Here is a 19,422-nt window from a genome sequence, read left to right as displayed (position 1 = left end):
GACCATCCAGCCCAAGCACCACATTGCAACTCAGGAGGGTCCAGCAAGGCCCACCAGCCACTTCACAACACCATTGTGACACGGTGTTCCACCTTCAGCTAACATCCTACATCCTCTGTGCAGAACACAGCGTTTTGCTTTCCCCCTTTTTCACAGCAAGCAGCTGCTCTTCTAAACAATTCACAGCACGATCATCTTGACGATTTGCCACTGTAGAGAAGCAGCTGAACTGCGCCTTAATTACTTATCAAGCTACCTGCACGTTTTCTATTCAGTCCTTCAATGCAGCAACCAGAAGGCTGTACTAAGACAGCCATCAGGGACTAGACAGTGAGTAATCTACTGCAGACAGATGCATACTAATCCTGTGTACAAAACCCAAGAGTTTTCAAATTACATGCCGATTTTCACAGACAAGCATTCTGTTCCTATAAAAGCGCCCGTAATGTGAATTGTCTTACTCTTACCTCCTGTCAGACACTCTAAAGAAATGCAAGTGGAAGTTGTTCCATTAACAGGCAACCCCTACTCAAAGTATAATCACAGCTGGGGACTCCTAGTGCAGAAGATTAAGTAGTTGCTCTCACCTCAACATACACCTATGGAAATAGGCAGGGACTAACTGACCCAACCCAAATTATCCTACAGTGACCCAGACATGCAGAACAGAACACAAGCAGAGATGCACAAAAGACTAGAAGCCGTATGTTTTATACCATCAGCTTGATGAACTTTATACCTTGAACAACTGCCTAGCATCTCATCTAACAGCAGGACTTACCCCTCATTCTGAACAGCAATATCAGCATTGCTTTCTCTCCTCAGGTAGGAAGGGTTTGGTTCTGGGGAGATTTTTTTTTCCAATTGCTTGGGGATCTTTTGTTTGTGGGGGTTTGGGGTTTTTGTTGTTGTTGTTTTTGTTCGGTTGGTTTTTTAAGTTTTATCTTCGAAGAAACATACATGACCTTCCACTCGCATGTTTACACTTGCAGACTGAGTGAGGGATGCTTTTGTTCTATTATCCCTAGTGTCTTGCCTCCAGACTAAAACCAGTTGACTGCTCCACAGTTTGCAGGTAAACTCTAGAGTAACTTTCAAAGGTGCAAAAACTCAAACTACCCTTTGGACAGTGCCTACAACTGCAGTGCCTACAACAAGACTATGCAAGTTCAAGCCCCCAGATGACAATCCATTCTCCCAACTTGAGCAGCAGGGCTAGGGACAGCAGAAAACAAAATGGATTGAAATGCTAAGCATGCATGAAAAATTAGGCAAAGTGCTTTCAGCTCCTCCGTGGCACCTAAGCATATACGTACTGGTATATATTTCCCTGGAAAATAAAGTTTTAAATTTGGCAATTCATCAAAACTAAGACCATTGGAAAAGCATGAGCTATTATTCCAGTCTCCTGAAGCACAAGTGTAATTTGTCCACCTCGTAACAATATCCACCTCTCTTTACCAGAGAGTGTTTGAGAGTAAAGAGACAGTGATGGTTTCTCCAGCTTTACTCAAGCAGAAGCAGCTTCAGTGGGACTGTCAGACACTATTATGCTTCAGATGCAGCTTCCTTAAAGTAAAGATCCAAGTTTATTTTCCCCTCAGTGAATAATCATACAAATGCAGCCCAGACTGCAGCTAGAGACACGATTGCATGCCACATGGCAGAGCTGATCCTTCCATAGAAAAGCGCCGTTATTTAAAACCACCAACAAGCAATCCAGCTGTTTCCATGAGAGTGACAGGCCCAAGATTCCTCAAGGAGACAGCACTCTCGGGACACAAGAGAAGCACTTGTGTACAAAGAAAGCCTGGTAAGAACCAGAGCTCGTTCCTGCACAGACAGCCTGTGTAGTTCCTTCACACTGTACGTACTGCAAAGGAGGTGGGCAGAGAGCTTTGTATGCTTTGTGCTCACAGGTGTCTCAGACAAAGCACCGAGATAATTCCAGACCTAACAAGAATTTTTGTGCAATTCATCGTGAAGACTGCACTGATATTTTTTCCCCAGTGAGAAAGTCAACTCATTTTCTTGGCTAACATCTCTGCGCAGATTATCAAGCGGTTACAGGAGCTTTTTTAAGAAATCCATTTCTTCACAATGTTGTCAGCATCACACGCTCCTTCTGGACCACCATTAATACCCACGATGATAACAACAGCAACAGAAAAACAACAGTGTACACAAGAACCGGGAGCTCCAGCCTGTAACTCTGTATCAAAGTTCTCCACAGAGCTGCTCACTTCAGAAATCTTCATTCAATCGCACGTTACATTTTACTGCAACTGTCACCTTTTTATCGTGAAAACTTTCAAAGTTTAAGTAAGGTATTCTGCTTTTTGAGTTAGCTCTCTTTTTAAAGGACAAGGGATTAATCAACAAGCAACATCCACCACTACACACTCTGTATTTCACTACTAAATGCATGAAATCAAACTGCAATGTGAGCCTGACAAATTATGACGTCCTGATCCTCTAACAAAGGTTGTGCATATTTAATTACTTGTGTGTTGCTGTCATGAACACAACAGCTTTAAAAATATCTGACAGATTTAAACATAATTTTAATTTAGGTATAAAGCATCAGCTCAACAACACAAACCAGGCTTTTGGAAGTGGAAAGAAAGGATTAACGTTTTGAGCGCTACTCAGCAGCACATAACATCGCAAAAAGACAAACTTCGATAACGCTGTACATTAGTTAAGTACAGGACAGCAACCAGGTTTAGCAACAGAAAACATAATTTATTTTCAAACCTGTACCTTCAATTCTCCTTCCTCTAGAGGGCAAAATAACTCACAGTAAACTCAAAAACTGAACAAAAAAAATACTTAGTAGTAAAGAGTCATTTTCTCTCATAAGAGACCACCTGCATCTAAAGAGAATTAAGCCTTGATCCTTAAGATGCATCTGAGGAAATTCCAGGAAGTATTATACAGTTAAAGTCAATTTTATAGCTATAAGCCTTAATTGTACAATAAATCTCCCAATTTCTCATGAATCCATCCAAGTTTGAGAAAGTACCAGTAGACAAAATTAAGTATAAATATTTCTGCTTTGACTGCAGCAAAGGCATTAACACTGGAAGGTAAGTTCATGCTATCTTTGGTGCCAATATCCTTAATATCAAAAAACAAAGTTAAAAGGTCTTTGAAGTCTTTGATGAATGTATCTATGTGTACACACAAACACACACACACACACACCAAGATTAGAACTAGCAATGCTCCCCCTCCACTAGACCTCTAACAGAAATCAAGCCAAAAAGCCTAAGAAAAGCTGTAACTGCATCTCAGGTTGTATATAACCAAGCCTGCCATCTAGTGTACTGCTAGGCAAGGAAATAATTTATTTTTATTTTTGTTTTCTCTATTCAAGTGACCAGAAATCCCTAACACTGGTTATTGCTATGCTCAACCTGTTATGTTTACTTTTCTGATATAGCATATGAAGTTTATTATCACATGCCACTCTTCTGTACATTGAATTATCTGTACTAAGAGGTGAGCGAAAAACATGCCTGAGTAGATTTAGTCTTTAAAAACTTCAGACTATTTTCACACACATAGGACAAAAACTGGATAATGGCATTATAATAGTAGTTAACTGTTCTTTCTGCTGGAGATTTAGAGACAGCATTTAGCAGCATTTAGCTCCAAGTCAGTCCAGGCTTTAATAAATCTAACTGAGTGCATGCAATTCAGCCTCTTCACCCAAAGGGTTGTCAAGCACTGGAACAGATTTCCCAGGGAAGTAGCTGAGCCCCCAGCCCTGGAGGTATTTACAACATGTGTAGATGTGGTGCTTAGGGACGTGGTTTAGTGGTAGACTTGGTAGCAACAGGTTAACGGTTGGACTTGATGATCTTAAAGGTCTTTTCCAACCAAGACTACTCTCTGATTTTCTATTTCCCCAGTTTACGATAACCAGCTTGTTGAGCTACTCCAGGCAAGCGCGCTTCTTGTAGAGCATTTTCCAGCTTTTTTGTAAAGCCACTTGAAATAAGTCATTGGTTAATGTCATCTTCTGTACTTGTATTTGTTCAAAACACGTGGCTTAATCAAATCAATCCTATAAAAATTACCAGTCAGCATTCCAACAGCCAGTTAAGGATTCTGGAAACTGGTCATGTTGTGCTCACATTTTGGTTCAAGCTAACTTTCTCCAGATTCAAGAGTGTATTATTTCAAAAGACTTTCAAGGCTTCAATTGGAAGCAGCATGCCTGAAGATATTCAATTCTACTACTAAATAACTTCAAATTCTAAACTTGGATTCAGAAAGAATGCTTATTTTTCAGCTGGCACATTATCCATTTCCCTCAGCTAGCAGTAAGTCCTTTTACTGCAAAATGTGCGCAGGCCACATCCACATCTCAAAATAGGAGTCTTATTTGACTAACACGGTGAAAAATAGTTTCAACCATTCCCTGCCCCCCCAAAAAAAACAAACAAAAAACCCCCATCAGTCACTTTCCTTCATCTCAAAATAGGAGTCTTATTTGACTAACACAGTGAAAAATAGTTTCAACCATTCCCTGCCCCGCCAAAAAAAAACAAACAAAAAACTCCCATCAGTCACTTTCCTTAAGGATTAACAGGCAATCACACACCTTGTTCAGCTACACTTAAGGACACAGAAATCCAAGAATAAAGAGACTCAATGGAAGGTGTAGGGGTTTTTTTCAGTTACTTGAAATTCAACTTTACTGCATTTTTAATTGCAAGGAACTTGCTGATAGTCAGCCAAGTACTATACAATCTGGTTTTTGACACTGTCAGATCTTACAAGTCTCACTAATAAACCTGATCTTGACAAAACCGCTTTCAGAAAGAGCATCTAATGAGCATGTGTTAAGCAATTAATACAATAAAGTAATTCCAAGTAAAAAAAAACCATTGAGATAACTGACTTCAAGAGGAAGAAGTTTATTCAACTATTGCCATATTAGAACAATAAAGCAGCCCTTACATGTAGCCACTCATCAAAAAGGACATTACAAAACATTAACATAATGTAGTAGAGCAATTTTCTTTCAGGCATTTTCAAAGGACATACCAGACCCACAGAATCTTCTGCTCTGGTGTGCAAGAAAAAAAAAGTTGAAAAGGAATAAAGCAAGCAGCCAATTTTTTTCTTCCTGTCTGACAATAGACCTCTGCTGTTCAGAGCTTCTGGACAATCAAGGTGACACAAGCAGTATTTAGGAGATAAAATATTACCATTTCTGCAGTATTTGAGCCAGTAGCTACCAATTTTAGACAGTGAGTTCCTATTGCACACATTTTCAAAAAGGGAAAGGAAAGAAAGACGACAGGCCCAACTTTGCCCTCAAATGCTCAGAAAGAATTCTCTGTACACAGACTGCAAGGCCCTTCAACAAGAGAGGTGTTGGAACTGCTGAGCAACTACACAGCCCTTATTTACTGGGAAGCAAAATAAGCCTTCAAGCGTCCCTTACTTGATCTTAGCAGGTCAAATTCTCTGTCCAGCAGCTCCTCTTCTGTCAACTTGGAAAAATTGTCCTCTCCAAATGGGTTCCAGCCTGACATATCAGGTGGGTTATTGATGCTCTGCTTTGGGTAACTGGCAATTGCTTCAGCATCAGGAATACCTGACCTGTAAATTCAGTTCATGAAAGCAAATAAAGAGAAACGTTACAGGATTGTTTATCAGGGTGAAAATCTACGACATGGTTCATTATGCCAAAATACTAGATACAGGTAACACACACACATTAACAGCTTATCCCAAAAGCATCTGAAAGCTAATTTAAGGGAAAATGGATCACTTGAAATGTTGTTTGATCACATCATTTCTGTATGCTATCCCTGGACCTCGATTTTTCAATTTATTAATTGTAACCAAAGCACAGAGTCCTTCATCATGGTGACATGAAAGGGCAAAAAACTGTATTGCACCTGGGGTAATTTCTATGGCCATAGTGGACTACCTTGTTTTCCTCAGAAAAAAAGCCCATTAAATGTGTTCGAAGCTTTCATCAGTTCTCTTTATTTTCAAATTATTTTTCTTGTCAGACACAGTAAGAGTCTTTGAATCCTACCTTCATCCAATTGATGCAATTAACCAGCTGACACCACAGCTTCTGCTTCTCTGAGTCTTATCTACACAGATAAGGAAATCTTTGACTAGATGCGTTTTTTCCTTTCCTGCACATTTTAGCAAATTACACCTACCACTCCTCTGTCTGAAGGAGACTAGAAAAGCAGCAATTGGCAAGTTACAGCATGCTAACTGGTTCTCTCTGTATGCCTAGCCAGGCTCTGCAAGCCACAGCTGCAGCCCAGCTCCACGTGGAACCATCTCTTCCAAGACAAGAGAAAGGGGAAGGGGCTCCTTCCCCTCAGCTCAGGTGCTGCCATCCCACAAGACTACTGGCTCTTTGTACTGAGAGAAGGACAACACGTGATACAATGCAATGCATTTAGTATGTCAAAGGAAAAGAAACTCATCACCCGTTCCTCTAATACAAGAAGTAATTATTGTTTGTTTACAAGATCAACCTTATGCACTGCTAACCACTGCTAACCCGCAGTCACTGACTTTGAGCTGAACAGCAGGATCAAATCTTCATCCAAACACACAGAAGAGAAACTGGAAATCGACTTATTTACTTCCAGACTGGAACAATTCCTTTCAGAAATTATTTGTGACAAAAGTACCCTGGCAATAGACTTGATCGAAGTACAGCTGGTAAATCTCAGATATGGGCACAGAAGTGCAGGACAATGCTCTCTGCTAGAGATTACACTACCTAATTGGTGAGATTAAGCCAAACTGGTCACAGTGATATATGATATCAATCCAGGCTACAGCAGGAAAATCTTTTGCCTTTTACTCTTTCAACACACTGTAACCTAGAAGAGGCTATGAATGACAGCAGCACCTGAAACACATAAGTCATGCTATTAACTGAAAGCCTGTGTCAAGACTGACTGCACCATTCCCACAACTGCAAAGGACTTCTCTTTCAATGTAGTATAGCAAGAATCTATATAAATATATAACCTACTTCATAACATTAGTGAAACTGAAGTGTCATTTTTTTATTTTTAAATCAGAAAAGGAAGGTTTTTTCATTCCATACAATATTTTTCATAATAATTCATGGGAAAATCATTCTTTATTATGCTTTATTAAGCAAGAGTAAGGCCCCTGCAAAGGGACCATATTGCTGATGAAGTGAACTCCATCTTATAACATGCTTAAGTCAGACCACGGATCAAAAGACACAAGAGTTAGAAGCCCTAGCAAATAAACGCCAACTATAAAGCCTCTATTAAAAGTCTTTGAGATTACTTTCACATGCCCATAACCCCATTCAGCACAGGCTACTGACCATCCTAAGCAAAGTGCTTAGCAGACAGTTCGTGGAATAAGTCCACGAAGAAGAAAAAGGGGCAGACAGGTTCTTTAAGAAGTTGTACCAGGCCCATCTGCTACCAAGTTAAGTGTTCCATCCTCCTCCAGAATATCCTTTAACACTAAACAGCAGCGATCCAACTGCTGTAAGCAACACCTTCCTATTGAAGCAAGTAATTTCTGGGGCAAGGATTCAGCACTGCTCATCACAATTCGCAATGTAAGCGATAAGTAACCCTTGGGGACATCTGTGTCTGAATACTCGCCTGCTTGCAGCGTAGGGAGAATCTGCCACCGCTCCAGCATGCGCTGGAAGTGACCCAGGGTAGGAGATTAAGGCTGGTGAGAAGTCTTGTGGAGAAGTGATATATTCAGGAGACTGCGCCTGCTGTGACCGCTGTTGCTGCTGAGCAAGCATCTGCTGCTGCAGAAGAGCCTGCTGATATTGCTGCACCTAAGTAAGATAATGATCACATTACTACAATTTACGTGGGCCAGTGTGAATATCTTCTGCTAAGTAACAACACCAGCCTTGCAGCTAAATGCACTAATTACCACCACAATCCAGAAAAAGCCTGGTAGCTTCAGCAGAAACAAGAAACCAGACCTGTCCATTAAATGGGTGAAAAGAAACTGCCCTAACAGGTCAGTGATACCATCTTTCTCTTCCAACATATTACTACCTAGCTTTTTGTGATTATTGCAACCTAAATATATGCTACTGCAGCACTAGTTGTCATTGTACTCTCCTTAAATATTACTAATCAAAATTCCATTACAGTTGACTTTCGAAAAACAGATTATGCTGGTTAGTTTTCTTGCTTTCAAAGTAGGAATTGGATGCCACCATGTCTTCTACCACTATGTGGCATAAAATACCTTTGTTGCTGTGGTCACTACTGGAAACCTTAAGCACCAAGTACGTTTCAAATTAATCTATCTTAAGCCTCATTAAGCAGAGATATATATGTCATCCAATTGATACATAAGTGCAATTCCAGATAAACTTTTGCAACCAAGTTTGTGTTAATTTTTTTTTTCCCCCAACTGACTATCATGTGGATGCTGAACTCAACAATATTTACCACATCCACAGCTCATTACAACTACTCACAAACTTCTCTTGCTGCTTTTTCACAATAGACTTACAAACACAGCACATATTTTAAGATTGTACCACCTACGTTCCATTCTTGACATACCATAGCAGGATACTGAGATTGGGAAGGTTGCTGCTGGTACACAGATTGCATCAACAGCTGCTGTTGGACCACCTGCTGGTGCATTGCTTGTTGATACTATAGTTGAAAAGAAGAAAACAGCTTTAAGAAGTCACGATCCTTCCTTTAGGAATATCCAGATATTTAAAAGAAGCATCAATGAAAATATCACTTCTGTGACTCAACAGCATTTTTCAGTTAAGATATCACATAACCAAGAATCAGCTTGCAATTCAGTCACTGTATTTTAATGACACTGTTTGGAAGCTTTTCCATTTTTTTTCCCCATTTAATGCCAACCTGTTGAACAAATAATTAGACTATATATTCAGCACCAGGTTTTCTAAGGCACACCAATAACATCGCAACTTTTGCAATTTTCACCAGTGCTGAGCCTCATTTGGCAAATAATTCGTCTGTGTTTCAAAGAATAACATGTTTTAACATGGAGAAAGAAAAGAGGAATAGCAAGAGATGTCTTGGACAGGATCTTAAAGTTCTTGTCTGACCTAGCTACTCTTCTCTTCTGTTTACAGTCATTTATGCTACACAATTTAAGCAATTATACTTGATGGTATGCAATCTGGACAGCGTTAAAACACGTGGTATCCATGAAAAGTCTGGACATACAGAACAACTACAAAAAGGAAACTCTTCAGTGACCAAGAAAAACTGAAGAAAGCAAAAACTGCAAAAATCCTGCTCAAGTGGTGTACGTACAACCATCTACTGCGAGCAGAACATCATCACTCAGGTAACTTCTAACATTTAACTCAAGCACGCTTACATGTACACAAAACCTTTATTTGTGCCACATGGTGATGATTCAAAGCAAGCTGGGATTCAGGGTCAAACTGCAAAACAAGCAACTCTCTAGGATAAGCATTACAGTGCTTATGAAGAGACAAATCACAGGTAAAAAAAAGGGGCAGGAGCCATGATCCCTTTCTCTCTCCTAGCAGGTAAAAAACAGGCCACAAGAGCAGAAATGTTTAACCAGCATATGATTCAAAGTGTTATTAAGAAGCTTAAAGCGTCTCTTGGAAGCTTGTTTAACAGATTTGACTTGTACCTGCTGAATGTAAGCATCCTGAATTGCAGGCTGCTGCTGCTGGTGATGTAAGTGGTGTAGCTGCTGTAGTCTCCAGTCCCCTTGCTGCAGCTGCTGGAGAACTCGGTTCTGCTGAGGGGGTTGCTGGTTGGTCCCTTGGGACTGTAAGATTTCTTGCCCATTCCCTGCTCTTGTGGTTCCTGTGATATTCAGACAACACTATTGACATACTGATCTCTCAAGTTTAGCTAGAGAGCTCGCTGGCAGTTAACCTCTTCATTTAACACTTCAAGGTAAACCAGTTTATAAACTTCCCTTCCCAGTCTCACAACTAGTACAGCTGGTAGACACTAAGTTCACTTCTCCAATAATACTTCCAGGCCTGTCAATGCACCATTTCTACTTACAAGATGTGGGAACCTTCCTTGGGTGTCACAACAGAGCAAGCTGGACTCAAGATTTCTGCTTTATTAACACTTAAGCTACACCTTCTAGTATCTCAAACGCTAAACTCCAAGCATACAACTTTGTACGCACACAATGGATACAGGGTTGCAGCTTGTTGTGGGTTTTGTTTTTGTTGGTTTTTTAACTACTGGCTCACTTGTCAAACTCCCTTAAACCCAACACCTGATTAATTTTGCCATTCAATTGTTTTTGCAGCCTTTTAAGTAAGCAGTCACTAACATAAATCTCTCTCTTCTGTGCTGTATTTAGATTCTGAAGCGACCAGAAATGATCAGTTCCTTGTCATAACAGGGATTACTTGGATCCTGTTTAGTAAAAGTTGTTTACAGCCGAGACAAACATTTTCAGTGGCCTTATGATTGGAGGCTTTCCCAATGCCATCCCTGAAGCTATTCTTCCTCTACTATAATAGACATATAACATCAAAGCGCAACTAGGAAACTATTCAATAGTGAAAAGTGAAAACTATTTAAGTGAGTATTTATCAGAGCTGTAACTCTTTTTGAAAACTCAAAAAGGATTTATTGAAAACCTGTTTCCCTTGATTGAGTCTCTCTCAATTACTCCTCTGTTGCTCCTCTACTGCACCCACAGTGCAATGTGACATGTGTCAGTCAATCATTAGAGAAGTGAAGTTTTCACATGTTCCAGCTTACAGATAATACCATCATACTGTTGATATCTCATGACTTATTGAGGCACAGGGGAAGTATTTTTTCCTGTTACAATGAAAGCAGTTTGTTACAGACCAACTCAGTACTTTTCAAGAATTATTTGAAAGACAAAACTGAGCGCAAACTTCTCTCACAGTCTGCAGTGGGGAAGTGAGTTCAAAATCAGTGTTAAGCACAATGAAAAAAATACCTTCACTTTGCAATAATTTGCATTTAGTTTTTGTGGCACCCGGTCAAACTTATGACGTGCATATTTAGAGTCTTTTTGAAAGGATGGAGATTTGGATTTTGGCATATAAAAAAAAGCCTATGAATTTGAGTTTTAAATATTATCCCTACTGGAGCAAGAAGTAAAAAAATACAAAATTCATTCTTCATTTATTTTGCTACATCCTTAGACCTGTTAAGTTACCTTTTTGCCCACGATTACCAAATTCACCAGGAACTTGTACTTTGACCGGAGTTGCTGAGCTCTGGATCGTCAGCACATTAGAAGCGGTAGTGCTTGAATTGGCCTTTGGTCTTTGTCGCGGTGCAATTGAGGTTTCTGTTGGTCCAACAGTATCTGTTATTCTGAAATGATAAGTTTTCCCAGAGAAGAGACTTGATAAAGAAGTTCTTTCTTCAAATTAGACACAGTATGTCTCTTAACAGCTGAATTATATCTTAACCATGTGCTGCTCTAGTTCCGAATCGGATTTTAGTACCTTAAAATTTGCTTCCTAAAATTGCTCTCACCATCCCTTGCAGACACAGGATATGTACCTGCTGCAGAACACCATTAATCAAGAGCTACGCAATAGCTTTATTCCCAAGGAGACCAGGGCACTAGATGAAATTTCTCTGTGTAAGATTCCCTCAGTTCACAGAGGTAAGTACGTTATGTGCAGCACTTGAGTCAGCAATCCTATGACTAGAGATATAACTACTGTTCATACATACAGGAAACAAGATTAAGAAAAAACCTTATCTGTTAAATCAACTCATTTCTACTCTTTGTTAAGGGATTTAGCCTCTAGCAGTTATGACACCCATAAACTGCTCAAAATATTTCTGTCTCCCCTGAAATACTTCAGAGGTGTACAATAGTCCACCAGAGTAATAAAGATGTTCAAAACCAAAGAACTTTTGAGCTTTAATCCCATTATCAGGTTATAGTATACACATTTTTTAGAACTGCCCAACTGCTTAAAAACACCAATTTACCCTCTGAGCTCCAGTACCTAATTCCTCGTATTAGTTCAGACTGTATTATATCAAGACACCATCTGCCTTCACCTGCTGTAACTTAGGTGCTGCCAGGAGAACATTATTTAGAAAGAACTATGAATCTTCCTGCTATCATCTAGCAGATTTAGTTGGGAGTTTAAAACATTATTCCATAGATACTCTAATAAGAAAGATGTGAACAAACTTTTTAGCAGGGCCTGTTGTGATTTGAGAGGGGGTGTAGTGTTTTTAAACTAAGAGGGTAGATTCAGACTAGATATAAGGAAGAATTTTTTTTACAATGAGAGTGCTGAGACACTGGAACAGGTTGCCCAGAGAGGTGGTAGAAGCCCCATCCTGGAAACATTCAAGGTCCAGCTGGACGGGGCTCTGAGCAACCTGATGTAGTTGAAGATGCCCCTGCTCACTGCAGGGGGGTTGGACTAGATGACCTTTAAAAGTCCCTTCCAACTTAAACCATTCTATGATTCTATGATTATATGTCTGCTCTCTACTTCACGTTACCAACTGACAGCAGAGCCAGCAAAACCAACCACGTTCAAACTTAGGTGCTGCCAGGAGAACATTATTTAGAAAGAACTATGAATCTTCCTGCTATCATCTAGCAGATTTAGTTGGGAGTTTAAAACATTATTCCATAGATACTCTATGCCTGCTCTCTGCTTCACGTTACCAACTGACAGCAGAGCCAGCAAAACCAACCACGTCCAGACCACGACGCTGCTTTGAAATGGCACAGACACGTCTACGTAGCTCAAATACAACTTAGATGAGCCAATTCATTTGTTTCTCATTCACAATAAACTAATTAAGTCAGAGTTGAAACAGAGCTGATAATTATAGCTGAATATAAAAGTACCCAAGTCAGACATGTTGGTAGATTCAAAACCTCAACAACTTCCATCAACAAGAAATGAAACTGTAAAGGATTTTTCCAGCATTAGCATTACGCATACACCCTATACCACAGCAGAAGTAAAAAGCATGAATAGGAGTTCTCAGGGTTTTGTTTTTATTAAGAAGTACAGAAAAAGGAATATTTTGGTATAAAATTCAGTCATCACACTAGGAGAAAATAAAGCAGACCAGAAATAGACTGCTAGCACTTACTTATTCCACCAAGAAACAGCTGCTCAGTTTCTCTCCATGGATTCTCAATACAATGAAAAAAAGCGATGGAGTGGAATCCAAAGAGAGACGTGAAGCTCTTAGAAGTGCAGTTTATCTATTCTAATGACCTCTGCTACTAAAATAATTTTTCAATTATTATCAAGCACATGAAAACAGGTTTCAGACAAACATGTAGCTTAACAATATTAGCAAAAAAAAAAAATAGCCCAAACAACCAGTAAAGCCACATCCCACTGCTCACCTTGCTTTTATTTGGCTTTTTCTAGCAGCTGCCTCACTAGCTGTCATGGGTTCAGGAAGAGTTGAAGGGACAGGAGAATTCTTGGGAAAAATAAATTTGAATAAATTAAAAAACCGAAATCCTGAAAGAAAAAAATCATTACATATTGAACAGGAATACTTGGGTTCAGGTTTCTCATGTAACAAGGCTTCATGCAGAACTCACTCACGTGGCTGTAGATTAAAAGTGTTTTAATTTATCAGAATCTGTATTCTTTTATCTGTTGCAGAAGTAAAACAAAAAAATTATTGGTCTGTTTTGTCAACTACTTGACTTCATTTATGCACCACCAACTATTAATAATGAAGTACAACATTTTCCCCAAATGTTTTCTTGTAACTGCACAGAACAAACTTATTTCAGCCTCCAGTTTAAAAACCTAAAACAAAGCCTAACCTTTGGATGAAACAACTGTAGTTTAGCCCACTCAGCTCTTCCACTGCAACACAAATTCCAGAAATCCATGCAGTATCTAAGCTTCTATGGTCCTTTAACTTAGCTCCATCTCAGTCAAATCACTCAATGACTTACATTTCACCTAAACTGCATTTAACCAAGGAAAATGGCAATTTTGGGGGAGGGAGGAGGAAAATTATCTCTAATTATGCATGCACTACCTACTTACATAAAGGACATAAATTTACATCTGGTCACAAACAGTAGAGAGAGAGTTAATTATCAAATGTGACTTCTGAAGCCTACTGTCAGTACTGGAATTAGTCAAGAGTCTAGGAAAGAGACAGGCATACTTCCAACTTGCCCTTGAAAAGATAAATTGCTTTCAAAGACAGTATATAGGCAGTGTCTTTAACTGATAACTGTCATCTTTATATTCTCATGAACCTTGGAGGGGGATGATCAGGGGTGTCCACGTGCACCCACTTTTGTGCTGTTTCTCTTTCAGGGCAGCTGCGGGTGCTAGAAGGGCAAACACTACCAGAGGAAATCAACAGCAAGAGAAACCAGGGCATAGACTGCTGCTCTTACAGCTCTTTTAACACTCCAATGGAAAACAACAAAAAACCAAACCACAAACAGTTTCACTTTGTAAGAATACTCCAGGTACTTTTATTTTTCTATGTCTGTTACAAGGGAAAGGGTCAAGTAAGCAGGCAATTCCTATCTGCATGGGAAAATAAAAAACCCTAGAAACAGACATATTCTCAAGTCACCCGAGTGATGAGTAATACAGTAAACTCCCAAATTATGTCATGTCAAGATACACTCCTATTTCAGGACCAAGTATTTGAGGGAACATACAGTTATTGCACCTCCTATTCCCACGCTGCAACAGCATAATGCAAAAGCATTCAAACAACTTGAAATTTAGCCTTTACATACAAACAGGAAGTACTTCAAGGTTTTCTGTTTTTTTTTTTAACCTAAGTTTCCAAAGAGTAACACTCATTTACTGAGCACCACCTTCTACAAGGATCAATGATAAAGGAATTCAAAGGGATCTCAGTAAGCTCACTGATCTGCTTCTGAAGGCAGTTTACTATATATAATTGACACTTGTTCCAAAATTAATTTTGACATGGATTTTTCCTGATGTCTACCTTGAGAACCACTTTATAACACTGAAGATTATTGATGTGCCCTCAAGTTCCATCGCACAGTAATTACATCTGTGAATGAGATGATCTTTGAGAGAAAGTTCAGACTTTCAAACAAAGTTCAAACTCAGATGGGAAGTAAGGGTAGGAATGCAGGCTAACCAAGGCTCTGGTTGCCTTCCAGCTCACTGTAATCCTTCCAATGGATTAACATAATTGCTAAGGATTATTATCCAGAACTAACATAAATGCTCTTGACACTACAACTAAAACATTAAACCTTCTCTTGTCAACAAGTTATGTAGTATATTTTTTATTAATTGTATTAGATAGAAGAGATGAGTAATGGTGAAAACCCTAAGTCAGGTATTGGTGCAGTATCAATATAATTCATGAAGCTACGCTCTCAAAATTATTTAAAAAATGTTTAGAAAGCTAATATTGCATGTACTCAATAGCAGCTTGAAGGGTACTCTGCTCTACATCTTAAATTGAGGAACAGGGTTTATGAAGAAATTTAAGTAATCTTTCTCAGCTGATTTGATAAACTATCTACAAAATACACTAAAAATATGGAAAAAATAAAGACTACTTACATTAATATTAGACACTGGACAATCCTTTTTGGCAAGTTTAAAGGCAAAGTAAGATACTTGAAAGATATCAGGCCTCTGTTCTTGATCTGGTTCAAGCATATACCCTGCAAAAATTGATAAAACCAAATTATTACTATTGGATATCAAAAGTTGAGACAGTGTGCTACCAGCACACGGCAAGAAAAAAATCAGCATCTCCACCAAATTAGCTTAGCCCAGAGTCATTTTTATGGTTACATTGTTTTGGGGGTTTTTAAAAATACTTTTTGTCAAGTCAAATTGTTTCTAGGGTCAAATACAACTGGAGAAGACACATGCTGTTTGATATTTTGACACTCAGTTGCCGAAAGGGTAACTAAACTGAAGTAGTAATTAATAAAATCAGAGAGAACAACATAAAACCAAGTCATATTTCTAGAATTTTCTAGGGTTAATACAAAATTCCATGTACCTAACAATAGATTCACAGATACTGCATCAGGCTAAGGTTCTACGTCATCTTTTGTCTTGCAGGTTTAGTTAGCTATGCATACTTTTCTATATTAAATATATATATATATATATAGTTCCATGGATAAAAGGACTTTTTCCTGACAAGACATAGAATTTCTGATGTCCCTCTCAAACATTAGCTTCTCAAATTAGGTTTGGTGTTTTTCAAGCAAATAAGTGTTATTTATATAGTTTGCAATATGATACAGAGTATACAATCAGGAAATCTTGTCTAAATGACCGCAGAACCTAAATAAACAGCGAAAGATATTTTCTAAATTAGCTAAGCCACTAAATATATGCTCATCTACAAAGAAAGTGAACAACCTACAAAAATTTTAGTTTTCAGTTTTAATAAGAAAATTGAGCTGCATTTCCAAAACTGTTCAGTAGTACAGCCAACCTCAAACACAATTGTGAAAAAAAAAAATCTTGAAGTATTTTTTTTTTAAATTAATATTATTTTAGACACATCTTATAATTTTACTCAGAGTCATCATGGGCAATACAAAGTCATTTCATGGGCAATACAGTTCACAGCAAGTTTGCTTTTAATGGGTTTTACAAAATAAAGCAAATGAACTTGCAATGACAGCAACATTAAGCAGAAACAAAACACTCATGAAGTGACTCCAGCCACTTGATTCTGAAATACTGGATTTATGAGGCAGAGAATGTTCAGCTTGTCACTCTTCACACCCTGCCTTGTAACAGAGATGAGATGAAGACAGAAGTCCCTGAAGTACCTTTTATGACCAACTGTATCTTTTTTTTGTTTCCATTCCAAATGGAAAGAAGGGAAGTTCACATAAGATTCTTCTCTATCCACATATATTCTATGCCAGTAATGCTCATCTTGGCACAGCAGTTCACTGAATCTTAGTAAATCAGTGCTCAGTTATAAGAAGACAGGATTAAAATCTGTACTCTTCTAAAAGCAGCACCGTAACAGAACGAAAAGTATTTAATCACCTGAAAATTAATCTCATTTTGTCAGTTATTAAATGTTTGCAGAAGGGAAATGCTTACTGTGGTAAATGCTATCTCTCAATTGTGAATGTGTGCTCAAAAAAGTGGTTTGGATTTGGTATTTCCTATTATATAAAAGCATAAACTATGTGGTCAACACATTCATAACTTTGAAATAAATTTTAAGAGGTCCTATTCAAGCTTTCTGAAATTTTCATCTTGTCAGTCGCACTCTTTCAAGTTAACCTGTTCAAAGCTGAAAACAAAGACAACTGAAAATACTAATTATTACTAAAAATAATAGAATCTGTAACTCTGTACCTGGATAATAGATTAATCACTAGCCTCAGAGCTTGTTGTTGTCCTAAATTTTCCTTCATACTCTTTGTGCTTTCAAACTTTTTCCAGAGTTCACATCCAATACTTCAGCTTGCACAGACTTTATCAGATATTTTTTTTTGTTTTAAACGATGAAACCACCATAAAATTCTCCCCAGTGCAATTCATCTCAGTACATTTATATTTCTGCGCTAAACTTGCACTTCAAATTCATCTAAGCACAACTGTCCAACCTGGATAGAAAATACTATTAATGGTCTGATATTCCATAGAAAACACACACTTAAGAGCAAAAAGGAACTATGAATAAATTAAGAGCTACTCTCCTCATTCCCCTTATCCCTTTGGGGTTTATGGCCAGCTAAGGCAGGGTCGGAGAATTTAACAAAATAAGTCATCTATGCCTCCCAAAGAAACCAAAAAGTTCTTTTGACTTCAACAAAGCTCTTCTGAGTTGAGATGTACAATTTAAATCTGGTAGGTCTTCGCACTGTTTTATTCAGTTTCAATTCTGAAGTTATCAGAATCTAACACTCATTCATTAATGAATTACTCATTCATTAAATGTCCACAATATGGTAGTTAATTTTAACATGTCAGCTGTCCAGGAAAGAGATTTGTTTGTACTTCCTTCACCTGGTTTATTTTTAGCACCGTTTCAAAGAAGTTTGCTCTAGGTTTCTGAAATTCTTCTCTAGGCCAGCACCTCAGTGCTGTACCCTGTGGCACAGCTGTCTGTTGAGTAAGTGGGTAAGCAAGCCTCCTTTCAAGGGCAAGCACGGGAACTGCAAGGCAGATGGTAGCCAGGAGTAACTCCCAATGTTCACTCAAGAACCCAGCCAGTCTGCACCTCCCATCCAAGTCACTCGCCTGCATTAGTGCCATCTTCTGTGTTTTATTTGATTTACGAGGCAAAATAATTGCCGTGCTGCTCAGATACTTACTTATCAAACAGTGTATACTATGAGAGTACCGGGAATTGTCTGGAATGGTAAAGCTTCCATCGCAAATAGCAACTTGACTTTCTCCAAAAGGAAGTGAAAAGAAACAAAGTTTATACAGTAAGCAGCCAAGTGCCTGTAAAAAACAAATACAGGCTCTGTAAAGGGATGAGAGTAAGCCTTTTCCACAATAAAGCAGCACCAACAAGAAACAAATTGCATCCTAGCTACAGTTGATGCTTACACGGTTATGTAGAAGCTGGATCATGAAACACTCTGTTGATGTGACAAGCTGATATATGAAGCACCTCTAAAAAGGCTTTATTTCCCACTGACTCTCACATTAGACAGCGAACTCCCAAAATTAAGAGTATATTCCAAGAGCTGCATTCGCATTGTCACATCACCCAGAGCTACCACTAGCACTTCTGCCAAATTTTGTCTTTTACTTCACTGTACATCACCTAATAAAAACTAATTTCCTTATCACGCTGCCAATGGGTTTCCATGACAAATCACTGGTGACTAGCAAGCAGCAACCTATGCCAACAAAAAGGAGAAAGACTCTAAATCATGTCTCCCTTAACTCAAAATTATCATCACACATGGCACTCATATTATTTATAGAAGACATAACTACCAAAGATACTCCTAGCATTCTGCATTGCATAGCCACATGATATATTTAACTTTCAAAGCATTAGTTTTTCAGTTAGTCAATGCTGCTTTTAACTTCCCCCTCAGACCTCTTAATTAGTTCTACATTTCACAGTACCTGATGTTTTGCTTACCCAGATATCTGCCTTGGTGGTAATTGGTTTTCCTCCATAAAGATTGATCATTTCGGGAGCTCTGTACGATAGCGTTGTATACCTAGCAGTATATAAGTAAAAGAGAATATAGATGCAAATCATGCCTCAGAACTGAAAGTGTGTTTTCCTGCATCTGCTTGTGCACACAGCACTCACACCCAAGTTTCAGACATAGGCCTGGAACTGTCTTACACAATGCAAGTCATTTATTGCATGTGCATCATCACAGAGATTATTTGGAGTGGCAACATAAAATTATCATATACAAGAATAAATATTA

At 38.5% G+C, this 19,422-nt stretch overlaps 1 protein-coding gene across 1 annotated transcript in view; it reads right to left on the bottom strand.

The window, feature by feature from the left end:
• BMP2K (BMP2 inducible kinase) overlaps positions 1 to 19,203 on the bottom strand; it is a gene marked incomplete at its 5' end in the record, with an annotated part of 32,826 nt that extends 13,623 nt beyond the window's left edge. Inside the window, 9 exons of the mRNA XM_010172179.1 lie at positions 5,462 to 5,619; positions 7,650 to 7,837; positions 8,586 to 8,681; positions 9,676 to 9,854; positions 11,209 to 11,369; positions 13,399 to 13,478; positions 15,590 to 15,693; positions 18,334 to 18,466; positions 19,122 to 19,203. Coding sequence (XP_010170481.1) covers positions 5,462 to 5,619; positions 7,650 to 7,837; positions 8,586 to 8,681; positions 9,676 to 9,854; positions 11,209 to 11,369; positions 13,399 to 13,478; positions 15,590 to 15,693; positions 18,334 to 18,466; positions 19,122 to 19,203 — 1,181 coding nt within the window. The remainder of the gene's footprint in view (positions 1 to 5,461; positions 5,620 to 7,649; positions 7,838 to 8,585; positions 8,682 to 9,675; positions 9,855 to 11,208; positions 11,370 to 13,398; positions 13,479 to 15,589; positions 15,694 to 18,333; positions 18,467 to 19,121) is intronic.
• Positions 19,204 to 19,422: the final 219 nt, after the last annotated feature.

Source organism: Antrostomus carolinensis, unplaced genomic scaffold (genome assembly GCF_000700745.2).
Source record: "Antrostomus carolinensis isolate BGI_N321 unplaced genomic scaffold, ASM70074v2 scaffold16667, whole genome shotgun sequence".
Lineage (NCBI taxonomy): Eukaryota > Metazoa > Chordata > Aves > Caprimulgiformes > Caprimulgidae > Antrostomus > Antrostomus carolinensis.
This window is presented reverse-complemented; position numbering and strand designations above follow the sequence as displayed.